We start from the raw sequence: 24,850 nt of genomic DNA, 5'->3' as shown, positions 1-24,850 counted from the left end.
TATTTGATTGCTATCTTTTTGCTTGATTTTTCTCGAGTTATCGCACCATATGGATTTGGTAATTCTTTCATCATTCATTCATGATGAATGAATTTCAAATTCATTGAATGATACCTTTACATCATGATCTCTTCTCGCCATTGGTGTCAACATCTCCATCATAACAAAAAGAAACACAAAAACAAAAACACTGGGGTTTTTTTGGATTTATACTTATTTTGCAATTGCATATAAATTAGGCAATTTCCATTTTTTATTTAACTGATTTTTCACATCATCATCGCCTTCACAATATACAAATATATTAATATTTCATTGTCCATAAATATATATATATATATTTATCTATTTGTCTACAAATCACCCTTATTTATTATTAAACAGTTACAATTTCCCGATAATACCAATTTAATTGCTGTCTCGATTTTCAATCACAATTTTTAATTCTTAAATAATCTTGTCACTAGTTTACTGCTTTTTTTTTTGTTTCTGAAAATAATGATGACATATACCGAATTAGTTCCAGGTTTAAACATAAGAGATGAACCAGTTGAATATCTTTATTTATCAAATCGAATTTCTGATCCTGTCATAATTGAAGGAGTTTCCCAATTATCAATACATTGCATACCAAAATCGTTAAAAAGATCAGAAAGTGTTTCCTCAACTCAATCTTCTGATGATCTTTTTGCACACAACAGAAGATCATCCATTGCATCTATTAATTCCGCCTACACTAATGTTAGTGAGTTTGAAGCTGTTATTTCCAAATAGCGCTCAAATTAGATTTTTATAAATCGATTTCCTTCTTTTTTTTCTATTATTTCTGGTTTTGTTTTTATTCATATTCGTATTTTTATTTTTATTTATGTTTTTGTTTGTATTTTTATTCCGATTCAGTATGGTTTTTAGCTACTGGTAATTATATTCTCTTGCAACGATTGAAATGGTTTTTAGTTCCTTTTTTATGTAAAATGTTTTTATTTATATTTACATTTACATTTATATTTATATTTATATTTATATTTATATTTATAATTTAAACAATCTTATTGATAGCCTTTATAAGTGTAGAACATACTTGCTATCATATTGGTTAACTTTGTATTAAATCTTTAAACCACCCATCTCCATCGTGTATTAAATCTCTGCTCATTAACGGCCATCCTCCGGTTTCTGCTTTTGACACTTGCTAATTACTTTTTGGTGGAATAGTAATCAGAGAATGGATTTCACGGATATATTTGTCGCTCCATCGGTTTGATTCCTACTCAGAATCTTTCCATTATTGATGTAATCATCACCTCTAACTAGAATAAACAAATCACAATCAAAAAGACACGTTATTATTCTTTGAGTTCTTCTACATTATCTTTAGTATCTCTTTATTTGTTATCTGAAGATGCCTTTCAGCTTAAAAAGAAGACACCATCAACATGATGAATCAGACTCAATGTCTGATTCTGATAATGAGACTGATCAAGCTCCCAAGGTGAAAAATAGAAGACCAGTTGGTACGTTGGCCAATTATCTTACTTAATATCATTTAATGATCTTTAAAACATAAAATTCTAACATAACTTTATAGAGAATAGTTTTACACAGCAACGTTTGAAGGCTTATCAGTATGTTCATTTTTCTCATTTTACTCTTTTTACCCAATCCAATGAACTAGTTTTTTACTAATTTTATCTCTTTAATTTTCCAATTTTTTTTTATTTTGCATCCTTACAAAGTCCTATAATAACCCCCAAAACTGTTATTCCATTATTATTAATCACTGCTATAATATTCATCCCATTGGGAGCCGGTATGCTTTATGGTTCTAACCAAGTCGAAGATTTAACTATTGAGTATACACAATGTGAAAGCCAGGCACCAATGAACCGTTTTGCTGAAATACCTGATGATTACTACGACTTTAGATTTAAAGAAGATATCTCAATAAAACCACAATGGAAATACACTGTAAACTTGTCTGAATCCGATCCTGAGGAAAATGGGTTATGCCATTTACAATTTCAAATCCCAAATGACATTGGGTCTCCTGTCTTCTTTTTCTACAAATTGAATAACTTTTATGCAAACCATAGAAGATATGTTGTTTCATTTAGTGAAGATCAAATTAATGGTAAAGCTGCTTCTCTTGACGCCATTAAAAATACAGTAGGTGCAAACTGCGAACCTTTATCTGTTGATAGCAATGGGACAAGATACTATCCATGTGGGCTAATTGCAAACTCATTATTCAATGACACTTTTACAATGCCCAAGGGTGTTAACCAGACCTCTATCGACTATGATATGACTCAAGAGGGTATTGCTTGGGAGAGCGATAAAAATAGGTTCAAGAAAACTGCGTATGATCCATCTGAAGTTGTTCCTCCACCAAATTGGATTAAACGATTTCCAAATGGCTATTCCGAAGAAAATATGCCGGATATTTCAACTTGGTATGAATTTCAAAATTGGATGCACCCAGCTGGTTTACCAACATTTTCAAATTTGTATTATAGAAATGATGACGACAAATTTTTAGAAGGAACTTATGAAGTCGTGGTTGGGCTACATTGGCCTGTCAAGCCATTCAATGGAAATAAATACATCTATATAACTACAAGATCTATCATCGGTGGCAAAAACTCGTTTTTAGGTGTTACTTGGATTGTGGTTGGAGGCATTTGTTTCCTTTTGGCTATCTTATTTCTAATCGTTCACCTCGTTGCACCAAGAAAGAGTGGTGATACAAGCTATTTGTCATGGAAAAAGGAAAAAGATATTTGATTGTCAAGCAATGAGGATAGCTGCTAAACACCTAGTGTATAATATAATAAAGCCTAATAAATCTCATGTCAAGCATCTACCTTTAATATTAGATCTGACTTTAAAATGATTGTTTTCTATGCATATTATTTTCATTTCTTTGTTTTACTCTTATTCTTACTATTCTCAATACTGTTCTAAATATTTTCCGTTTTCTTTCCTTGTTTTCTTTCCTTGTTTTCTATACCTGTTGTTCTTATAATCAGTTTATTCTACTTAGAATTACTTTATAAACACGTCTACATGAAAACCGTAACTTCCAAACCAATTGACAGCAAAAGAAGCACATGAAACAGCTTTCACGTGACGCAAAGCTTGATTCGAAATCTCTGTTGTTTTTTACATTTTTGTGAGTGCTGTTTTTTCTCCTGGAAAGCAACTTCAGCAGCTTTAAAAAAGCACTTTCTGCCAGATTTTATGCTAAAGTCCTTCCTGCTTTACAACAATGAGCAAATTTGATCCCAATAACTTGCCTTACGTTAATCCATCTACAGACCGTCGTGTTTGCATTATAACTGGCGGTAACAGTGGAATAGGTTGGTACACTGTTTTACATCTATATCTCCATGGATTTGTTGTTTACATTGGTGGAAGAAGTAAAAACAGAGTTGATAAAGCTACAATGGAAATTAAGAATGAAGCCATGAAAAGAAGGATCTTTTATTCCAAAGAGGAGTTGAATTCCAAAAAGTGTGGTGAATTGAAATTTTTACAATTGGATTTATGTGATTTGAACTCTGTTGAAACAGCGTCTATAACGTTCAAGAACCAAGAGTCTTCTTTAAATTTGCTAATCAATAACGCTGGTGTCATGGCCTTGCCATATTCAAAAACCAAAGACGGATTTGAAATTCAGTTACAGACTAATTTTATTTCACATTTTTTATTGACTCAGAGGCTAATTCCATTAATGGAAAAAAAAGATGTGATTGATCCTCGCATTATTTATTTATCATCAATTGGCCATAGATTTCAATTTTATCCATTTAATATGGATTCGACATTTAATTTCAAACCGAATATTCTATTTACTTGGTTTCGATATGGAATGGCAAAGACTGCTGGAATCCAGTATATGAAAATGTTATCCTTGAAAAATCCGAAAATATTAAGTGTTGCAGTTCATCCTGGATTTGTCATGAACACCAATTTATTTAGTTATTGGACGCGATTACCATTAATTGGAATTATATTTTGGATTTTTTTTCAAATATTTGGTTTCTTTTTTGGAGTAACAAATGAAGAAGGTGCTTATGCTACATTAAAGTGTGCATTATCAAAGGAATTGACTCCTGAAACAGATAACGGGAAATATTATGCTACTCATGGCATAGAAACTAATCCAAGTGGTGTTGCTTCTAGCATGGATAATGCTGCTGCTACATGGCTCTGGACGGTTCATAAACTAGAGGAACTTGGTTACCATATCCAAGAATTGTAGTGGCACTTTACTATGAAAAAAGTTGTAATATCAATTTATTCTAATATTTTATTTTTAATTTGCTTTATCCCTTTTTATTGTGTTTTTTTTTTCATTTTTTTTCTTCAATTTAATTCTAGATTTCTATTTTCATAATCGTCTTTTTAATTTTTTTTTCAATTTAAATTTGCTATTTTATCCTTTTGCATTTTCTGATTTTTATCTCTTGATCTGGTTTAAAATTTGGTCATTAGTTGTGTCTTATATCTTTTTTTCTCTCTTTGCCTTTTTATTTCTTTTTGTTTTAATTAGCTTTTAGGTTTTATTGATTAATCGCATTACCTTACCAATAGTTAATATCAGCAACAAATGTGTACTTGTTTTCACCATTAAATCTGGGAAAATATAATTGAAGCAAAAAAAAGTCATAAACTAAGAAAAACAACAGGCTTTTCTGATGTATTCTATTGTATCAAACCAAAACCAGATATTGGAGCCCTAAAAAGCCCTATTACTGAACCCAAACTCATGGATACACACGTGCATATGCTGGAAAATGGCAGCTTTGCAGATTTTAATGCGGTGTGGCGAATCGGGAAACATCCAACATTTGTATTTATTTTATCTTAGTAACAAAATGTGCTTAACATTTTCTTGCTCTGAAATATATTTCTCAAATTTACCTCTCAAATTAATTTACTGGTTTTGAAACTAAAGGTACAATAAACAAAATGTCCAACGTTGAAAGCAATGAAGACAATTCTGGATTAGATAGCGAGGCATTCTTAGCTCCCCAATACACTTTACTCTCTTCGGAAGATCTGGATTCAATTTCTGTGGATAAAATTTGTCAATTTTTTCATGATGCTGCAAAAGACGCTATCAAAACTAAAGATTTTATTTCTTATTCTACTTTGATTGACATTTATTTATCAAATTCAAACAATTACAATGATGATGAGATGGAAAAATTGTTGGCGACGTTACATGAGATTTTAAGAAATGATGTTGAATTCAATAATAATGAATTGATTTATGAAATTGGTTGGGATTTGCCTGAAGTTCTAATAAACTTTATAGAATCCTCTTCTTTTAAATTCAAAAGTTATCTTAGTAATGCTCCTTGTATAAAATCGTCCTTATCTATCTTTGATCTATTAGCAAGATATGGGAATCCGAAGGAATTATTTCTTAAGGCTTGCGAATTATTGTCATCCTTAAAATGCCACTTCAAGGAAAATCAAAATGACAAAGAAGATGAGCAAAAGGAAACCGGTGATGCTAATAAAGATGAAGAAAATCAAAATGAAGATCAATTGAATTTGGAACTCCTAGTCGACCAATTTTCGAATGATGAGCTTAAGGAAAGATTTTTTGATATCAAATTTCATTCTTTATTAGAGTTATTACTGGCTTCACTAAAGAGAATACATACGAACAGTCCTTCAAAGTTTTTAGTTATGGCAATAACCGCTCTTTTAAAACTATTAAACAATAATGTGGATGAGATACTTAATCTTTCTTTCTTAGCTAGAAGATTATATGTTTTTGCAAGAGATTATATACCTCCTTTACCATTGGATCCTCCTAAAGATAGTACCTTTGATAATATTTATCAATTTTCTGAAGACGAACTATATTTACAAAGAAAATTATTACAATCATTTATAACTCACTTAGCTGAATTATCCTTAAAATATACTGACCTAAGTTTATCTTTGAGTTTTTATTCACAATTACAGTTGAAATTCTCACTATGTAACAAACCAGTTATTTCCAAATCAAAATCAAATAAAGAAACTAGTAAAAATAAAACAAATAATAATGATTTTAGTAATGCGATTCAAAAAAACATTCGAAATTATAGATCCACTAATGATGAAATGTTGAAAGAGATCACTTTAAGATTGATGGAATTATCTCAATCATTTGATTTGAATTTGGAAGAAATATTTGAAGCTGATTTTATTAATTATTCAAAGGAATTATATTTAAAGATTTTACTGGAAAAAGGAACTTTAAATATAATTTCAAATTCAATTAAAGATCAAAATTTAAGAGAAGAATTTATAATCAGAGAGATTTTTAGGATTTCCAATGATGATTTTAAAAGAAATTCTTTAATTTCAATGAATGGTAATGGATTTTCAAAAAAAATTGGTAATGATAATGATAACGATGGCATTAAATTATCGAAGATTGGTTTACTATATATTTGTTTTTTTTCATTCAGTGAAAAATTAGACTCTAATGAAGAAATGACAAAGAAAAAAATTATTTCCTCATTGCTAAACTTCAAAGATGTTTTGTTATTATCTATAAGATTTTTAATTCCGGTTTTATCGATTTCAAATGATAAAAATCTCACGTTATCAGATTTTCTAAGCTTTAGAATAGCAGAAAAACGAAACACAGTGTACACTGAAATTAAAGACTGTATTCTTTTTGGTCTTTGGTTATCAATTTCAAGGGAGTGTCTTACTAATAATGATATTAAAGATATTTCAAAGGATAAAAATTTGAGAATTTTTTTGAAAATTTTATTGCAAACTTTAACAACTATTATTTCAGTTGATGAAAAGGAGAATAATATAAGACAATCGATTTATACGTTAATTGTAAAAATATTGTCATTAAGTGATGAAGAATTTTGCTGGGAGTTTTTAAAAGACTCAATAGAATTTTGTCCTTATTCGAATGCTAGAATAGCAATGGTTGGAATTTTAAAAGATTTATTGACTAGAAATAAACCAGTTATCAAGGATAGTATTTCAAATATAGAGGAAAATTTGAAAGGAATGAAAATAGGTGAAAACCCTTCAGAAGAAAAAACAGAAATTCTAAAACAATCTCAATCCCAACCACCATCTTTACCACCCAGAAGTTCTAAATTCATCACTTTAACGAATCCAAGGTTGCAAGAGATTATTGAGTTATTCAAACGTTCAGTGGAGGAGACTTTTACTGTTTCTATAAATAAGGATGACGATGAAAATTTCACCATAAGTCTAGATCTGGAATCTAAGAAATCTAAATACACAAATGGAATTGATGAGAATGATTTCAAATTGTTATTGACATATTTAAATTTGTTGATTGGAATTAAAAATATGGTGCCCAAGGAGATAATTCAAAAAGATGTGGTTAGCCTTATTGAAGAAACAGTTAAGGAATTCAAGGAGGTTGCTGGAAAGAATCCCAAGGAAAACTCGCCTAATGTGGATCTTTTATTATTTATTTTAGAGAATTTTAGTAAATAATATCAAGCCATCGATTATATATGATGATTATATATGATGTTGTAATGAAAGTTAAATTTAAGTATATATTAAGTATTTTTTGTGTAGAAATTCCGAATTACAGTTTAAAGGTATTGCTTCAACTTTCATGTGCTTGCAGCAAGAACCTGCACGTTTTTAGACTTGTGTCTTTGGTCTTTCAGGGCTAAAAAAAATCAAGGAGCAATGAGTAAACAACAACATAATCCAGCGCTACAATAATAAAGCAACTGCTTCTGAATTAAATAACACTCAAAGGCTAACTTATTATAATTGTCAATTGACAAATAACGAGAATAGTGATAAGAGAGCACTCAAAATGATAGATGAACCAAGACTATTTGAATCCTTGGGAAAGAATCCCAATTTTATTGATCCAATAAAGAGAATTCATGATTCAGTTGGAACTGGATATTTTCAGAATTCATTGGCAATATACAATTTAAAGAAAATTATGAATAGAATAATTGAGTTGACCAGTTCAATTGAATGCCCTGAAAACTGTTTGGATGCTAGAATTGTTGACTTTGACCATGAGATATCAACCAACTCTACTATATTAACATCGAGCAATGGTCTAATCAAAGGTGCAGCATTCTCATTCAATAAATCTAAGGACAGTGGTGGTGATAAAGCTGTTAGTAATGTTTTACAATTATTAGATGTTCTTAGTAAGTATGCGGATGAGATCCCACCATTTCAAGGGCCAAGAAGATATGGAAACTTAGCTGACAGAGATTGGCATAAAAGAGTTGCAAATAATATTGACAATTTATTGAAAGAGTTGTTAATTGAACCGTTTTATAAAGGACCATCAGCAGATACGTTTTTAATTGAAATCAAATTCTATGTATTGAATTCATTTGGATCCAAAATTAGACTAGATTATGGAACTGGGCATGAGTTAAATTTCATTGCATTCATTGGTGGGTTGTGGATGTGTGATGTGATTAAGAATGTTAAAGGAGTTGATTTTATTTTAATTTTTAGCAGATATTATGATTTGGTGCGAAAGTTGATATTGAATTATACATTGGAGCCAGCAGGCAGTCATGGAGTTTGGGGATTAGATGATCATTTTCATTTTTCATATATTTTAGGAGCATCACAATTTGTTGGCAAGAAAGAATTATTTGAAAACGATAATGAATTCAAAAAACCTATGATAATAAGAAAAGCAGATGATAATAATAGTATTCATAATAATAACAATAATAATAACAATAACAATAATAATAACAATAACAATAACAATAGCAAAGTGATACCAGAACCATCGAGTTTTTTAGATTTAAAAGAGTTGAAAAAATATCAAACCAAAAACTTATTTTTTAATTCTATTTCATTTATTATTAAAGTTAAACGAGGGGCATTTTGGGAACACTCTCCTATGCTATATGATATATCTGGAATTAAAACATGGAGGAAAATATTGAGAGGGTTAATGAAAATGTATTATGAAGAAGTGTTGGACAAGTTCCCTGTTATTCAACATTTTTATTTTGGTGGGGTATTGTATCCTTGGATTGAGATGCATACAGGCAAGCTATTGCCCGAGAATATACCAGAGGAACTATTGAACAGCAATGATAACTGCAACAAACAGGGGAAAAATGACTACAAAAACAAACATGAAGGATATGAATATGAAAATAATAATCTACGAAAGATTCCTGTCGAGCTGAGATACAATAAAGACACATTAAATTCTAGCTTAGATTTCAGTCCAGTTACGGTCTTGCCAAACCTGGAGAATAATAATGGAAGCGGAAACACCAACGACAGCAGCTATTCAAACTTAAGACGGTTATCAGTGAATTCAATTGAAAGCTACAAACATTTAGTCAACACCTCCACGAGTCCTCCAAGATCGCCGATAAACATGGCCAGCATGGGGAACATGGGAAACATGAATGCCAGATCGCTCCACAAAAAGAGGGACATTAAAATCAATAGCTCCAGAGCCCGGGGCATGAACAACAGAGGCAGTAGAGGCAGCACAGGCAGCAGAGAAAGACCCCAGCCAGAAGACACCGTCGTGACAAAAGCACCTTGGGCCAGGTAACTGGAACGTACCAGCGCAGCGGTTCGGCGGCAAGCAGCCGGGAGCTGCCCGCAGTCCGGTGGAAAGCAGTGGCAAACCACGTGTGCCGGCCAGTGGCTGCGGTTGGTGGTGGATTTGCCCCAGAGCTCACTGTTTGGGGAACCACCACAGACCTCACAGACCTCAAACACCTCTCAGACTTCACAGTGTTGCCAGTGCTATTCACTTTTGTTTTTGAGCCAACTAATCAACTTCATTTTCCACTTCTTCACCAACAATGTCTACTCCGGCCAGAAGACGTCTCATGAGAGATTTCAAGGTATGTTACCTGCTGGGTTATTTTTTTTTTCTGTTTTTCGATAGTTACTAATCAATCCTGACAATTAGAGAATGCAAAGCGACCCCCCAGCTGGATTGAATGCTTCTCCATTACCTGACAATGTTATGATATGGAATGCTGTTATCATTGGGCCAGCTGACACTCCATTTGAAGATGGTACTTTCAGATTGTCCTTGAAGTTCGATGAACAGTACCCCAATAAACCTCCATCAGTGAAGTTTTTGTCCGAAATGTTTCATCCAAATGTCTACAATTCTGGTGAATTGTGTCTTGATATTTTACAAAATAGGTGGTCTCCTACCTATGATGTCTCCTCAATATTAACCTCTATCCAATCTTTATTAAATGATCCAAACATCGCTAGTCCTGCTAACGTTGAAGCCGCCAATCTTTATAAAGATCATAGGTCTCAATACACCAAAAGAGTTAGACAAACAGTTGAAAAAAGCTGGGAGGAAGATATTGGATTGGACGATGATGTTGAAGATATATCTTCAGATTCCGAATAGAATTGACATGCTGTTTGTTTTGTTTTATTTTATTTTATTTTTATTTCTTGGATTTTGTTGTGAGTTATTGCCTTTTTGTTTTTTTGTTTTCTGTTTTTTTTATTTATTCTTAAAGTTTGGAATTAAAAGCCTGAGATGGAAATTTTCAAATTGTAAATCTTTCATTTTATTATTGATTTTACATTTGATTGTTCATTAATTCATATTAATTTTTTAGTCTTTTAATCTTTCAATTTTTTAATTTTTTAATTTTTTAATTTTTGTTTTTATTTTGACTTGTTTTTTCTTTGATTTGTTGACAATTTGAATTTTTAGTGTATTTGGTTTTTATAATACTTGCATTTCTTTTACTGTTTTATAACTCTTAATAATTTTTCTATTTTTTTCCTTTTTTTAATAGTTTAGTATTCTTTCATTATATCAATGAAAAAACAATACATGATGTATATACAAAGTGAAGAAAAAAATGAATATTTACAAATTGATAATAGAAACAACACAATATTACTAAAACTCTTAATGTAATTATATATAAATATGTCAATTAAAAGAAAAAAAACCCACTTGTAATTAAAACTGCTGATCAAATACTTGTAATTCATGACAGGACAAACATAGAACATAAAAAAAATTAAAAAGAGTTGCCCCCAAAGCCAAATCCACCAGGACCAAATCCACCAGGTGGACCAGGTGGACCATTAAAACCATTATCAAAAGGTGTTGATCCAGGATAATTAGGCCCAAAATTATTTTTATTAAACCTATTATCATTTAGAGAAGGATTGGCTGGCAATCCTTGACCAATTGAATTCAATTGATCGCCTCCAGTCATTGGATCATCATATCGAGAGTTGAAAGGATGATTGTTATTTGCTTTGTTATTTTGTGGGTTGAATAGTGGATCATTTCGAGTGGGATACATTCCCCCAGATGATCCAGGACTGGAAAAATCAGATAAAGGATCCAAATATGGCTTCATATTGGGATATTTTCCTGTTGGAGGATTCAAATCTTGTTCACCTATTGAAAATGGTTTTGCATTACTTTTCTCTTGATTGATGTCGCCTTTTGGTGACTGCAACTGATACTCATCTTCGAAACCTGGGGGAGCTTCAGGATTGGCTTTGGAAGAGTTTCTGCCTGAAGACATAGAAAAAAAAATAATAAACAGAGGATAAAATTGAAATTTAAACTAGAATCGAAATTAAAAGTACAAGGAAGATAAAAGTAATCTAAAATAGAAATTGATACTAATACTGATACTGATATTGATGTTAAAAGTGAAATCGAATTGAAAATCAAACAATCAATGATCAAATTGCAATCTTTTAACTATCCCTTTATAAAGGCGTGATGATATCGCCTTTTGGTTCTGGAAATGGGATGGTTATGAGCCCGATCGAAAATTTCAAGCCCTAGCTTCTCAGGGCTCTAACGTTGTCGGGTCTTAATGAAATTGAAAAGTCACGTTTATTGTGCCGGACTTCCCCGAAACACGTCTTTCCAGAGGTATATAGCCATTTGGATTATGGGGATGTTGAGAATTGGTGGTATAATCAGGATTGAACGACCACTTCAACCATAGTATTTATCACAGTTACATTATTCAATTATCCAGAACCGGTGGAAAGAAACAAATTACAATTGAACCAGTTGCTTTCAGCTGCAAAATGAAACCATAGAAAAACTCGACGTGTTATTATCCTCTCTATTTTTGCAATATCATAGCGGCGTCAGTTATTTTGAATTTATTTTCTTAATATTTGCTTTGACTGTTCTTTGCATTTTTGGAAGATCAAATATTCCAATTGTCCGAATCAGAATCATTATTAGGACCAAAGCACTAACTTGACAGTTATTGTTTGTGGTTGCTATAAAAAGATCAAAATGGATCGAAAGGAGTTATTTTCTTCATTAAGGGAGACTGCGTGACAGACTGCGTGACAGACTGCGTGAACTTTCTCATCGCAAAACACGTATTTTTTGTTACAATTTTTCCTTGCTTTTTGAGTCTGATTCTCGCGTTTCTGCGCCACAAATCACTTTATTTGGACATCACTAGCCTCACAACTTTTGCGTGAATTGCGATTAATATTGAATTATTGGTGTTGGGTTCATCTTTCTAACTTTTCTATCACTACTTAATCTTTCGTTTTTTTCTCGTTCACCCTTCATTTACTTTATTTATTATTTTGAGTATATTTATTTTGGCTTAAAAATGACCATAAGCTCTGTCAATACTGATCATGCTGGTGCCCAATTGTTAAATCAAAATAATGATTCTTTTGTTAAAATGATCGATCTACCTTCAACACAAGACTTTGTTGAAATAAATCAAAGTGATTCTGAAATTTCAACTCAAGAACCAAAAAAAATTTACGACAATTCTAATTCCAATAATACCACTAACAATAATATTACTTCACCGATTAACACAATCATTGCCACAACTAATGGCAAAAATAATGAAAAAGTTACTGAGAATTCATTCTCAAAACAAACTTCACCTAAAGAATCAGAAGATTCTTCGACATCAAGAAACCAATCTAGGAGTCACTCCCCTACAAATTCTGAATATTCAAGCTCTGATTATAATTTAGCTAACTATGCAGGCTATGACATCGATTCAAAGCCAAATCAAGATAAGAAAAAAAAATACTTATTGTCTTGTGTTCAACTGAGTAATACCCAACAAAATAAAATAATCCTTGAATCTCAGATTTATAAAAGATACACTTATCTATTATCCTTGACTGATTTATTTAAACTTTTTTTTAACTCGAAAGCTGAAAAGGATGAAAATTTTAAAAAGTTGTTGAATACTGTGAATTTGAAAATCCAAAATGGAAAACGAAGAAGGAAAACTGAAAAAGAAGAAGATGCTGAATTACTAAGTGATGAAAAAAATGAAAATACTTCTAATATCTTTGAATTCACTCAATCTCCTGGCTATATTAATGGTTTATTGCGTTCTTATCAAGTCCAGGGGTTAAACTGGTTAATTAATTTATACGAATACAATTTATCTGGAATTCTTGCTGATGAAATGGGTCTAGGCAAAACTTTACAAACCATTGCTTTATTGGGTTATTTAAGGTACATAAAATGCATTGAAGGCCCTCATCTAATCATTGTACCGAAATCTACTTTGGATAATTGGTTCAGAGAATTCAAACAATGGACTCCACAAGTCAACGTTTTACTTTTAAACGGTGATAAACAAACAAGAGCGGATATAGTCAAGTCTAGATTATTGCCCTGTGATTTTGATGTCGTTGTGTCTTCATATGAGCTAGTTCTAAGAGAAAAAGCTGCTTTGAAAAAATTTAACTGGGAATATGTAATTATTGACGAAGCCCATCGAATTAAAAATGAGAAAAGTTTACTATCTCAAGTAATTCGATTATTTACCTCCAAAAACAGATTATTAATCACTGGTACTCCTCTACAAAATAATCTTCACGAGCTTTGGGCATTATTAAATTTTATATTACCCGATGTTTTTTCTGATTCTAATACATTTGATGAATGGTTTCAAAATTCAAGCAACAACGGTGTCGCCAAAAATTCAGATGAAAGTCAAACAGAGATAAATAACTCGGAGGTTTTGGACACAGAAGAAGAAAAAAAAGTTAACCAACAACGTTTATTAGTTCAACAACTACATAAAGTTCTTCAGCCTTTTCTTTTACGTCGTATTAAAGCCGACGTTGAAACTTCTCTACTTCCCAAGAAAGAACTTAACTTATACTTGAAAATGTCTGACATGCAGAAAACATGGTATAAAAAAATACTTGAAAAAGATTTTGACATTGTCAGTGGTGCAAAAGGTAATAAAACGAGATTATTAAATGTTGTGATGCAGCTTAGAAAGTGTTGCAATCATCCTTATCTTTTTGAAGGTGCTGAGCCGGGTCCTCCTTTTACCACTGATGAACATTTGGTATATAATTCTCATAAATTAAAGGTTTTAGACAAATTATTGAAAAAATTGAAAGAAGATGGTTCCAGAGTGTTGATTTTTTCTCAAATGTCTAGAATGCTAGATATTTTGGAGGATTATTGTTATTTAAGGAAATTTAACTATTGTCGAATTGATGGTCAAACTGAGCACTCTGATAGAATTAAGGCAATTGATGATTACAATGCGCCTAATTCTGAAAAGTTTTTGTTTTTATTAACTACCAGAGCAGGTGGTTTAGGCATTAATTTAACTTCCGCAGATATTGTTATTCTTTATGATTCAGACTGGAATCCTCAAGCTGATTTACAAGCCATGGATAGAGCGCATAGAATTGGTCAAAAAAAACAGGTCAAAGTTTTTAGATTGGTTACAGAGAATGCTATTGAGGAAAAAGTATTAGAGAGAGCAACTCAAAAATTGAGATTGGATCAATTAGTTATTCAACAAGCCAGAAATTCTGGAGATCCATCCACGGCTTCCACTCAGCACAATAAGTCAACCACAAAAGATGAATTAATTTCAATGATTCAACATGGTGCACAAGATGTATTTGAATCTGCAGATAAATTCACTCCCGTGTCTGATATTGATATTGAAAATATACTAAAAAAATCAGAAGAAAAAACCAATGAGCTAAATTCTAAATATGAAAAATTAGGATTGGATGATTTACAAAAATTTACTTCTGATTCTGCATATGAATGGGATGGTAAAGACTTCAAAAAAGTCATCCATCAAAAAATCAAAGGGCCTCTGGGAGCCTTCCAATGGATCAACCCTTCCAAAAGAGAAAGAAAAGAGAATTATTCAGTTGACATGTACTATAGAGATGTTTTAAATAGCAACAGTGGCCGGCCTGCAAAAGAAAATAAAATCAAAGCCCCAAAACAATACTCAATCTACGACCACCAATTTTATCCTCCTTTACTTCATGAATTATTAGAGAAAGAGAAAAATTTTTATAAAAAACGAATCAATTATGAAGTAGCTTTAGTTGAAGGACCTCCAACAACTTTTGAAAAAAGAAAAAATGAACAAGCTTTACAACAGTTAGCAATTAGAAATGCTGAACCATTGACTGAAAATGAAGAAAAATTAAAAAATGAATTGCTTACACAAGGGTTTGATAACTGGTCAAGACGAGATTTCACAACCTTTATTCATTTGAGTGGAAAGCATGGAAGAACAAATTTGAAATCTATTGCAGCAGATTTTGAAGGCAAAAGCTATAAAGAAATCCTAGATTATAGCAAAAAGTTTTGGAACAATTTTACTTGCATAGATAACCATGATAAGTATATAAATCAAATTGAAGTTGGTGAAGAAAAATCAGAAAAAATCAAGTTACAAGAGAAAGCTCTTATTCGGAAAGTTGAGAGTTATCATATTCCATTATTTGAATTGAAGTTATTATCCCCCCCTAAGACAGCTAACAAAAAGTTATTCAGTGAAGACGAAGACAGATTTTTAATTTTAATGTTGTATAAATATGGAATTTCTACAGAAGATTTATATGATAGAATCAGAGAAGAAATTCGAAAATCTCCCATTTTTGCTTTTGATTTTTTTCTTAAAAGTAGGAATAATAATGAATTATCAAGAAGATGTCAAACACTATTATCCTGTTTAGTGAAAGAACACGAGTCAGAAGAAAATCAAAGAATCAAAATAAAAACAAAAGTAAAAGGAAAAGCAAAAACAAATTCAAAAGCATCAGCAGAAAAAGTTTTGCCTTCTAATGGTTCTAGGAAACGAAAATCATCATCAATTGATGATGATTTGTCATTACCAAAAAGCAAAAAACCATTTGCGAACAAAAGATCAACCAATGGTTCAAAACTAAGCAGTAATGGAAATGGGGTATCCACTAATGGGAAGCCTACAACCAGAGCGAGAGGAAGAAAAAGAAAGAATGTTATAAAATAAAAATTTTATCCTCCCTTTGTTTTTTATGAAAACTATTAAAATAGATATAAAACTACCACTTTGCATGAAAAAATCATTAATCAGCCAAAGTATATATTGTATATTAATAAACACTATAAAAGTTTCTATAAGACATTGAAAAATACATGAAAAAATACTTTTTTTTAATATGCAGTTGTTTGTGAAGCTCGAAGATGATCGGGCTTCTTTGGAACTATCGGTGCGACTTTCGTAGATGTATTTCCAGGTTTATTAAATTGAGGATCTGATAAATTATTTGCTTTGAGATTTTGTTTCTTAACTGGAATTAAAGGGGCACTGTTCATTCCCAATTGATTAATAAAAATTGGATTTTTCGAATCGGGGTTTTTATTGATCTCAATGGAGGAATTACTAGTCAAACTTTGAACTCTTGAAATACTATTGGTTCGTTTATGGGATTCATTAAAAGTGTCACTAGATGATTTTGCTGATGATTTTGATGAAATCTTGTGAAAAAATTCTGTGCTTTGAGACAAAGATTGAAAAGTTGGAGCGCTATTTGGGTTATTTGTTGGTTTAGCGATTTTGCTACTAATTTTAGAACTATTGGAACTAGTTTTTTCTCCTTGTTTTTTAGTGGAAACTGATGGTTTTGAAGAAATGCGTTTGGGCTGTAAAATCATATCAGAATAACCAGGAGGAAGGTTTTTGCGTGGAGCTGGTGGAACAGGCGTTGAATTTTTACTTTCATTTGATGGTAGAGATGGAACTCCAAAACTGTTAAGAGTAGAAGTTCGGGCAGGTATCTTAGGTGCAATTTCTTCGTCAGAAGAAAGTTCTGATTGTGACTGAAAACTAGATATGGAAATCAATTCTGAACTTTGAGCTGCGTTTTTATCCAAAGTATCTTTTTTGACGCTAGAGGCACTTGATAAAGCACTTTGGTTATCAGCATAAGTTTGTGAGAGTCTAGTGTCATAAGTAAAAGACTTTTTGTTCAATAATGGAGATGGCGAGTTATTTCTACTTTCAATAACAGTAGTTGTTTTCTTTATTTGAGCAATATTATTTGGACCGTCTAAACCTTCTAAATCAATGAGCAAGTCATCGTTGTTGTTTTGATGAATTACTCTGTATTTTTCGTATAGTTCCTTTGAAAATTTTTCTCTTAGCTCGTAATTTACCACTTTGGCTGTAGCCTTGAATGCTGCAAACACAGGTTTATGATCGGAAAACATAACTGTTGGAATGGAATTATAAGCCAATGGTTTTAAGGCGTTACCTCTGTATAAAACTCTATCTGTCCAAGATGGTACTCTCTGTTTTTCCGAAGTATCATACCTATTAGTGTTATTATCAAATTTATAAGTTGGTCTGAATTTGATTTCCATTTCATCAAAATTTCTAAAAGCGCCATTTTTGTCGATCTCAGCTAGTAATTGATCATAGTTCAAGAGATCTTCAAAGTTGACATTTTCCTCATCTTCTAGTCTTCCCCTGACTTCGAAATTATCCAACTCAACTCTATAATTTAAATCACCTAGCCAAATTATAGCTTCATGATTAAATATTGATTGATTTTTAGTAAATTTCAAGCTGTGTACTATCATCAGGTAGTCATCATTGCGGTCTTTAACGTTTAATCTTCCAGCAGCAAGATGTGAATTTATAAAACAAAAGCTCGTGGAGCCATAGTTGAATCTAATTGCAACAGCACCTTTATTTCCAGAAATTCCCATTAAACCAGTTTTTTTATTTGAACCTTCAACTCTTTTGATGTTTTCGACTTTGCTTGTTCTTAGAAAAAATAGGAAAATTAACGAAGACATTTGTTCTGCTCTTATAAGAGAAAATTTGATTCCCTTATCTTCACCATATTTATTCAAAACGTCACCAATAATATCTTGCCAAACAATTGACTGGGAATTATCGCTGTTCAAGATACTTGCAGCATTTAGTTCAATAACTTCCTGGAAGCCTATGATAAATATATCTGGGATAAATTTGTCTTTAATTGGAAATAGCCATTCAATGAAATGCAAAGGGTCATCCTCATTTAATAGTTTATTAAAATTTGGAGTCAATCCGTTGACATTGAATGTGCCGACAAAAATATTCAAGTTTTCAAAAGTTGTAAACTTGGATTCAATTTTGGATAATTCATCATTGACATAGTCAGCTATAGGATCAAATAAATGAACAGGACTTTGTTCTGCTAATCTTCCTAATAATGTGTCAATAGTTAATTGCCTGCCTTTATCAACAAAATTGTTGATGTACATTCTGCTGACCGATTTTGTTGCATCAGATAAGGCTAAACTTAAGGACATTTTCCCAGATCTTGAAAATGAAGACTTTAAAGCATTTGTGCCGGTATATATTTGAGAGATTTGATCACCATTATCGGCCCATAGTACGTTGTGTTTTTTGAAAAAATCAAACTCACTGGGTAAAACTAGTTTATAATCATCTAGAATCATATCAAGTATTGCATTTGATATTACTTGTTGGATTAAGTTTGTTCTATCGAGGCAATCAAGACAGTTTGTTCTAAATGCGCCCTTTTGTCTTGATAAAGTTTGTTGTTGAGTCAAGTCATAGGAAAAATAACCAAAAAGATACATGTTGCTTTTAATCAATGGAATAACTCTTTTGGCCATTTGGTAGCCTTGAGTTTTTGTTTCTTGATGGAAGTCAAAGTTACAATAGTCAACTGGCTGTTGATTTTTATTTAAATTATTCAAATAATGAATTAATTTCGAAAAGCTTTTGGACAAGGGGACTTCAGATGATTTTGATTTGGATAGAAGATTGACAACATGAATGGAGCCATAGTTTTGCATTAGATCTTCGAAATGCTTTAAGAAAATAGGGGTAGTTGCTTCTAAGGATCTAGTTATTTGAACCTTTGGGGTGGATAAATTTAAAGATTGTGTTTCTTGTTCCCAAAACAAAGGAATTGAACCTCTGATTTGAACAAAAGAAAATACAATATGGTCTATTAAATGCAAAATTATCTCAGTTTCAACGAAATTTGCGACATTAGAGTCGTCGTCAACACCTCTTGCATTGTATCTCGTACCTGCTCTTTTCCAGCTTTGTTTTGAAATTAAAGTCAAGTCGGCTTTATATTGTTTAATATTTGATTGGAATGTTTTTGCAAAACCCCTTATAACAGTTGTTAAAAATCCATTATTGTCAAGAATTTTCTTAAAATCAGTGGATGATTTATTTCTGAATTGAATCATTTCAGTCATCATGAATGAATTCCACATATATTCATCTTGATAGTTGTCAAAACTTAAAGAATTTGATACGACCCCTCTAGTCTCCAAGTTGTTTGTTAAATCGAAATCCGAGGAATAGTAAAAAGAACCATTGCTTAACAATTTTTGTAAATCCAAACAAGGATGATCGATTAAATTTATATTAGGTTCTGTGGCAGTAAAAGTATCAAAAGTGCTGAGATTAATGCTATTGTTGTTGTAGTTGTTATTTATGAAATTATTGGTGTTGATTTGGTTTAGATTGTAGTTATCCCATTTGGCATCATTCAAGCAAAAGAACTCAACTGATAAGATTCTATTAATGGAGTGATGAGCTAGAGGAGTAGCAACCTGATACTTGGAGGTTATAGCACATAGAAAAGTATTTAAACCAATGTTAATCAAACCAAGAAAGCCATGAATTTCGTTTTTTGATAGTTTGACGAGGCCTTTTCTACTTAAATTGATGACATTTAGATCAAGCAATTCCACATGAACTGAGGTCCTGGAAGAATTGGAGCTCAGAGAGCTAGATTTCGTATATCTAAATAGGAGAGCATGCGTCTTCGATGTCAAGATGAGTGTTCTAGGGTTTCGGTTTAAGTATATTTTCATCTTTGGTTGATGGTGGAGAAACTGGTAGGAAAGCTGTTGATGTTGTGCCTCAGATCAAAGATGGATGGAGTAGTAAATGCTGTCGCTCAGCTGGAGGTCGGAAAGAGCTTGTGTTACCCGTATGCGCAGTACACAGCCTTTTCCGCACAAATATACAGCCGGGTCACGAAATGTTCCAAGATAAAGGGATTGGGAGACGAGTTCCGAACTGTTCTCAGAAGCAATCTCAAAGCATTTTCAAACTGGGTCAGACAAACGTCAGATGAATCTTCGCTCGACGAAGGTGTTGAATTTGAAAGTGAAGCTCTCAGGTATTCTGATGTAAAAAAACATAGTCAGGACTGATAGAAAAGGATTTCTTTTCAGCAAAATTCGGTCATTTGTAGGATGTTTCTATCAAAGCTTTTGTAACTGAGGTCACTGGTTTTGTTGGTTTAGATATTTTGCCAGACTTATTAAATGTATCCCCATCAGGTCATAATAATATTGCTGTATTTGCTCATGTCTGGACTGAAACAGAACTTAAGGGTGTAGAGAAAATTTAGAAGATGCAAAACTTATAATGCATGGAAAGGTTTTTTTGACAATAGAATCAAAATATTTCTTGGTATTTCGTCACAGGCCCAATTTAGCGATAAAAGCAAAGATAAATTTATTAATCCTGTCAGCAGTTTTGATTACATTATTCATAACGGTGCGTTAGTTCATTGGGATTATTTCTACTCTAAGCCAAAGCATTCTAATGTTATTTATACTGTTAATCTTAATATTTATAAAATTGGAAAACATAAATTTTTTCATTTGTTTTTACAACTTCAGCAATTGATACAAATAATTTTTTAGATTTATTTGAAAAATTAATTGAAAAAGGTAAAAGTGGTGCTCTTGAATCTGATACATTGCATGGGTCTACTACTGGGCTCAGAACTGCTTACGGACAAAATAAATGGGTAGCTGAATATACAGTAAACAAGCTGGTGAACGAGTTCCTTCTGGCTCCATAATCAGACCTGGTTAAATTAATGGGGATATGGAATCAGGTTGTATAAGCACAGATGACTTTCTTTGGAGAATGTTGAAAGATTGTTTGCAAATTAATTATTTTCCTTAAATATCCAATAATGTCAATCATGTATCTCCTAACCACGTTGCTAGAACTGTTGTTGCTGCAACATTTAGTGCTGATAAAAGTGTTAAGATGTGCCATATAACTGGATACCCAAGAATAGTATTTGAAACCTCATCCACAATTCACAGCTGTCGATGTCTCTGCTGGAAAAGATACTGATTTTAACCAAATAGGTATTTATATTAGTTACCTTAACACTGTTGGCCTTTTAGATTCACCAGCACAAAAAGGTACATTGCTGTAAATAAAATTAGCTAAGGAAACTATTGATTTCGCAAAATTAAGAGTGGCAGGTTTTCGTGGAAGAACTAAAAAATAATAATATGCTTTGTCGAAATCAATATGAACTCTTACAACACATATACCTACAAATTGGTTTTCATGAAAGTATGTATTTGTGTTTATATATGCCTTCAAATATTTTTTTAGTTTTTAATTAATGCTGGGTTTTTAAAATTGATAGAATTTTTTGGGCTATAATCTAATTTCTTCCTTCTTTAGTAATTTTTTGGTGCTTACGCTTCGAAAGTGTCTTTTTTGGCTGGTTCTTTCGTTTTTTCTGTTTTGTAGATTTCACCCTTAAATTCTCATTCTCTGAATTGAAGTAATTTTTTGCAATATCCACAAACTCATTTTTCTTGCTGTTTAAAAACCAATCTGATATCATGGTGTACGACGCTTGATGAAATATCACATTATGAAGAGCATTGCAATCATTCCATAGGTCTTTAGTGAAATCATTATCCTTCCCGTTTTTCTTCATGCCAGTGCTAGTTTTTCTTCATTGTCTATTGTTACTAATTGTCGAGGACCCGAAGTCTATAAAATAAAAATGATTTTTTTTTATATTTTTCCAGGCTCACTTCCTTGTAGGATTTCTTCAATTTCAAATTGCTTAATATCATTAGAAATTTGTTTGGCATTGTTAAGCAATTTTTTCATTTCCTCATGTTCCTCATCTGTCAAGTTTAAATCTGGAGCGATATCATTTTTATCGTTAAACAATTTGAAGTAATGATTTTGTAAATTATATGATTGGCGAATTAATTTTGTATTGTTTTGCTCTGAAATCCGTAGGGCATCTAAAATTTTTAAACATTTGAATTTATTTGCTTTTCGCTCAACAGAAGATAATCGGGACTTAAATAAATATTGTTTTAAAATAAATGAAGTAAGAACAGCAACGGATGAGCAACCATCAATATTGGGTTTTGACATGTTGAGAAGTTTGCATTTAATGTCCATCTTTTCATGTTACAAATGTTTATTCCGTAAACATCCTCTGATATTTTTACATCAAATGAAAACTCGAAAATTAAACAGTGTGAGTAATCAGATATAATTCCGGCATTTGTTGTGCCCAATAAACATTGGAAAATTCCTTGGGATAGAATATTTTTGAATGGATTGATTTTTGATGAAATTTCGTTATTTTCAAAGTGTGCTTTAACAAATTTTTGAAAATAATTTTTGAAAATAATTTTTGATATTCGGCAATTTAATTTCCACTGGAAATATGATATCTCCGTTACTAGTTAGTTGGAAGCAGGTGTCTGGAATTACTGTGAATTTTATGTCTTTGAATTGTGTATTTGCATCCTTAATATCCTTAATTTTGAGATGTTTACTAAGAACACGATGACCTAACTGTAGTTTTTGCGGTGATATCAAACTGCTGATAGGATTTAGAATGCGGTGTAATAAAATTTCATAGATATTTTGTTCATCACTTATAATGATATCTGTTTTATTAAAGAAATCTAATGGTGCAAGTATCCTGTTCGGGGTTTTGGTAATATAGTTCAATAGCTCTTGTAGCCAAAGTCTCATTTCGGAGTTGGAAAATTCATTTTTACCATTTAAAATCACCATATGAAAATGATCGTAAATAGAGTTATTTCTATTGGTAGAAATTGATGAAGTTTGATACGGCAGGATTTGCACAAAAGAGTCGTTTGAATTTTTTGAGGTTGGTTTGATTTGTAATTTTTGGATTGTGTTGTCTTGTTGTAAGTTGGGATAAGTTATGGAGAGAAATGTGCTGACTGAGAAAAAATTTACTATATAGTCTATCACAACATCGTTTGTTATTTCCATTTCATTTTGGGTTAGGTTTTGAAGATTTTTTGTTAGTGAATTTAAGAGAATTTCATTGTTTTGATTGCTGTGCATTAATCTGTATATGTTTCTAATCACCAGTTGATAGGTTTGAGGAAAAACATGATGATTTCCAAAATTTGGTTTATGATTAACCAATTTATATGGAACTATAAGGGAGCTGATATTTCTAAATATTGGAAGCTGTAGTTGAGATAGGAAGAGGTAAGCTTTCTCATGAGTGGTTGTAGTTTCATATTGTGTGTTGAATTTTTTTTGAAATAAATACCCATTTTGAGCTATAAACTTGTAAAAATCGCTTGCTGATCCGGACTTTTTAAATGAGTTGTATTTTTCTAAAAGGTTGTTAATTGACCATATTGATTTGTCAATAATGGTCATTTCATCATTCTTCTCTGGTTTATTTGATGGCATTGTATGGTTTTTTTGACAAACAGGTGGGCAACAGAGTGGATATTATTAAGAGATTTACATGTATCAGAAATTCAATGGGAACAAAGGTGATTTGAGCAACCAGTTGGTTTGTATATTGGTGATATCTAATTACTGCTGCAATTGTGTTACTTCTGAGACACTGCGATGATGCTGGGGTAAGTGTAATATTTAACGGGATCATCCAGCATCCACCGATAGTTTGCAACTATATTATGCACTGCAATTTTAACCAATGTTTGAACCTCAGAGATATTCATACACATCTCACAAATAGAAACTTATGAAGACTTACTCTAGGTGCCTAACTTAATGCCCAAGAAGTTTGTCAATATGTTTTAGTTATTGATGGTTTTGATTATAAATTGTTAATTGAATTCCAGTGTAGGCACTAACATATTGTTGTTGTTTTATACGTGAATATAACTAGCCCTCATTAAGGTTTTATATTGTTAAATTCTTACTGTGGATAGAATGATGATTTTCATAATTTTTTGATTAGAGACTTCCCTTTCTGCAACCTTTGTTGTTAAATGTATAAAAAAAAAAGAGGCAGCAAAAAACGAAACATATCGTATCACCTAAAAGAAACTATAGATATAAACTGATAAAATCCTTAGCTATTCATCGGCCCATTCACTACTTCTTCACTATACATTGAACTTGAAGCCATCACTAAATCCAAAACATGACTAAAAGTCATTATGGCATTCTTATCAACATGGTCTTGAAACACAAGACATGCAGAAACTCCATCATTACTGGCATTATAGATGAAAGCTTTCATCAAATCCCAGCACTCAGGTAGAAAACCCATAGTGCCAATTGATCGTTTTCAAACTTGATTCAATTTTACTTCATAAAGAATACACATTTTTCCATTGTGAATGCCAAAAAACTAAACGGATACAGTACAGATGGTTCCATAAACAACATAAGAAGGATACTTCTGCAAAATTATTTTCGTCAGTAAAACTTGGCATCAAAAATAAGTATTCTATTTG

At 31.8% G+C, this 24,850-nt stretch overlaps 11 protein-coding genes across 11 annotated transcripts; 6 read left to right on the top strand and 5 right to left on the bottom strand.

Moving 5' to 3' along the window:
* Positions 1 to 1,453: 1,453 nt before the first annotated feature.
* Positions 1,454 to 2,784, top strand: ASCRUDRAFT_71279 (CDC50/LEM3 family protein; the record flags this gene model as incomplete). The annotated part of the gene is made up of 3 exons (XM_020191912.1): positions 1,454 to 1,514; positions 1,589 to 1,625; positions 1,737 to 2,784. 3 exons carry the CDS (start codon positions 1,454 to 1,456, stop codon positions 2,782 to 2,784), a joined length of 1,146 nt encoding a protein of 381 aa, XP_020046074.1.
* Positions 2,785 to 3,268: 484 nt separating this feature from the next.
* ENV9 (Env9p) lies at positions 3,269 to 4,264 on the top strand (the record flags this gene model as incomplete). Its single annotated transcript, XM_020195041.1, has 1 exon — positions 3,269 to 4,264. One exon carries the CDS (start codon positions 3,269 to 3,271, stop codon positions 4,262 to 4,264), a length of 996 nt encoding a protein of 331 aa, XP_020046073.1.
* Positions 4,265 to 4,974: 710 nt separating this feature from the next.
* On the top strand, positions 4,975 to 7,503 carry ASCRUDRAFT_81675 (DUF1760-domain-containing protein; the record flags this gene model as incomplete). The annotated part of the gene is made up of 1 exon (XM_020194645.1): positions 4,975 to 7,503. One exon carries the CDS (start codon positions 4,975 to 4,977, stop codon positions 7,501 to 7,503), a length of 2,529 nt encoding a protein of 842 aa, XP_020046072.1.
* A 373-nt stretch (positions 7,504 to 7,876) lies between these two features.
* Positions 7,877 to 9,094, top strand: RRD1 (peptidylprolyl isomerase RRD1; the record flags this gene model as incomplete). The annotated part of the gene is made up of 3 exons (XM_020189773.1): positions 7,877 to 8,041; positions 8,138 to 8,714; positions 8,820 to 9,094. Coding segments are annotated over 3 exons (1,017 nt in total), but the record flags the coding sequence as incomplete, so codon positions are not given.
* Positions 9,095 to 9,842: 748 nt separating this feature from the next.
* Positions 9,843 to 10,405, top strand: RAD6 (E2 ubiquitin-conjugating protein RAD6; the record flags this gene model as incomplete). Its single annotated transcript, XM_020190013.1, has 2 exons — positions 9,843 to 9,884; positions 9,953 to 10,405. Coding segments are annotated over 2 exons (495 nt in total), but the record flags the coding sequence as incomplete, so codon positions are not given.
* Positions 10,406 to 10,927: 522 nt separating this feature from the next.
* ASCRUDRAFT_76736 (uncharacterized protein) lies at positions 10,928 to 11,733 on the bottom strand. Its single transcript, XM_020193595.1, has one exon. It carries the CDS (start codon positions 11,562 to 11,564, stop codon positions 11,046 to 11,048), a length of 519 nt encoding a protein of 172 aa, XP_020046069.1. The 5' UTR covers positions 11,565 to 11,733; the 3' UTR covers positions 10,928 to 11,045.
* An 899-nt stretch (positions 11,734 to 12,632) lies between these two features.
* On the top strand, positions 12,633 to 16,150 carry ASCRUDRAFT_81671 (uncharacterized protein; the record flags this gene model as incomplete). Its single annotated transcript, XM_020194644.1, has 4 exons — positions 12,633 to 13,085; positions 13,134 to 13,968; positions 14,068 to 16,058; positions 16,127 to 16,150. 4 exons carry the CDS (start codon positions 12,633 to 12,635, stop codon positions 16,148 to 16,150), a joined length of 3,303 nt encoding a protein of 1,100 aa, XP_020046068.1.
* Positions 16,151 to 17,386: 1,236 nt separating this feature from the next.
* Positions 17,387 to 20,167, bottom strand: ASCRUDRAFT_36782 (uncharacterized protein; the record flags this gene model as incomplete). Its single annotated transcript, XM_020190712.1, has 1 exon — positions 17,387 to 20,167. A coding segment is annotated over one exon (2,781 nt), but the record flags the coding sequence as incomplete, so codon positions are not given.
* A 1,610-nt stretch (positions 20,168 to 21,777) lies between these two features.
* ASCRUDRAFT_81669 (uncharacterized protein) lies at positions 21,778 to 22,059 on the bottom strand (the record flags this gene model as incomplete). Its single annotated transcript, XM_020194643.1, has 1 exon — positions 21,778 to 22,059. One exon carries the CDS (start codon positions 22,057 to 22,059, stop codon positions 21,778 to 21,780), a length of 282 nt encoding a protein of 93 aa, XP_020046066.1.
* An 80-nt stretch (positions 22,060 to 22,139) lies between these two features.
* On the bottom strand, positions 22,140 to 22,514 carry ASCRUDRAFT_71271 (uncharacterized protein; the record flags this gene model as incomplete). Its single annotated transcript, XM_020191911.1, has 1 exon — positions 22,140 to 22,514. The coding sequence occupies one exon, from the start codon at positions 22,512 to 22,514 to the stop codon at positions 22,140 to 22,142; it is 375 nt and encodes a 124-aa protein (XP_020046065.1).
* A 228-nt stretch (positions 22,515 to 22,742) lies between these two features.
* ASCRUDRAFT_71270 (uncharacterized protein) lies at positions 22,743 to 23,828 on the bottom strand (the record flags this gene model as incomplete). Its single annotated transcript, XM_020191910.1, has 1 exon — positions 22,743 to 23,828. The coding sequence occupies one exon, from the start codon at positions 23,826 to 23,828 to the stop codon at positions 22,743 to 22,745; it is 1,086 nt and encodes a 361-aa protein (XP_020046064.1).
* Positions 23,829 to 24,850: the final 1,022 nt, after the last annotated feature.

Source organism: Ascoidea rubescens (genome assembly GCF_001661345.1).
Source record: "Ascoidea rubescens DSM 1968 unplaced genomic scaffold ASCRUscaffold_10, whole genome shotgun sequence".
Classification (NCBI taxonomy): domain Eukaryota; kingdom Fungi; phylum Ascomycota; class Saccharomycetes; order Ascoideales; family Ascoideaceae; genus Ascoidea; species Ascoidea rubescens.
Note: the sequence above shows the minus strand (reverse complement) of the source record. Positions and strands in the feature narration are given on the sequence as shown.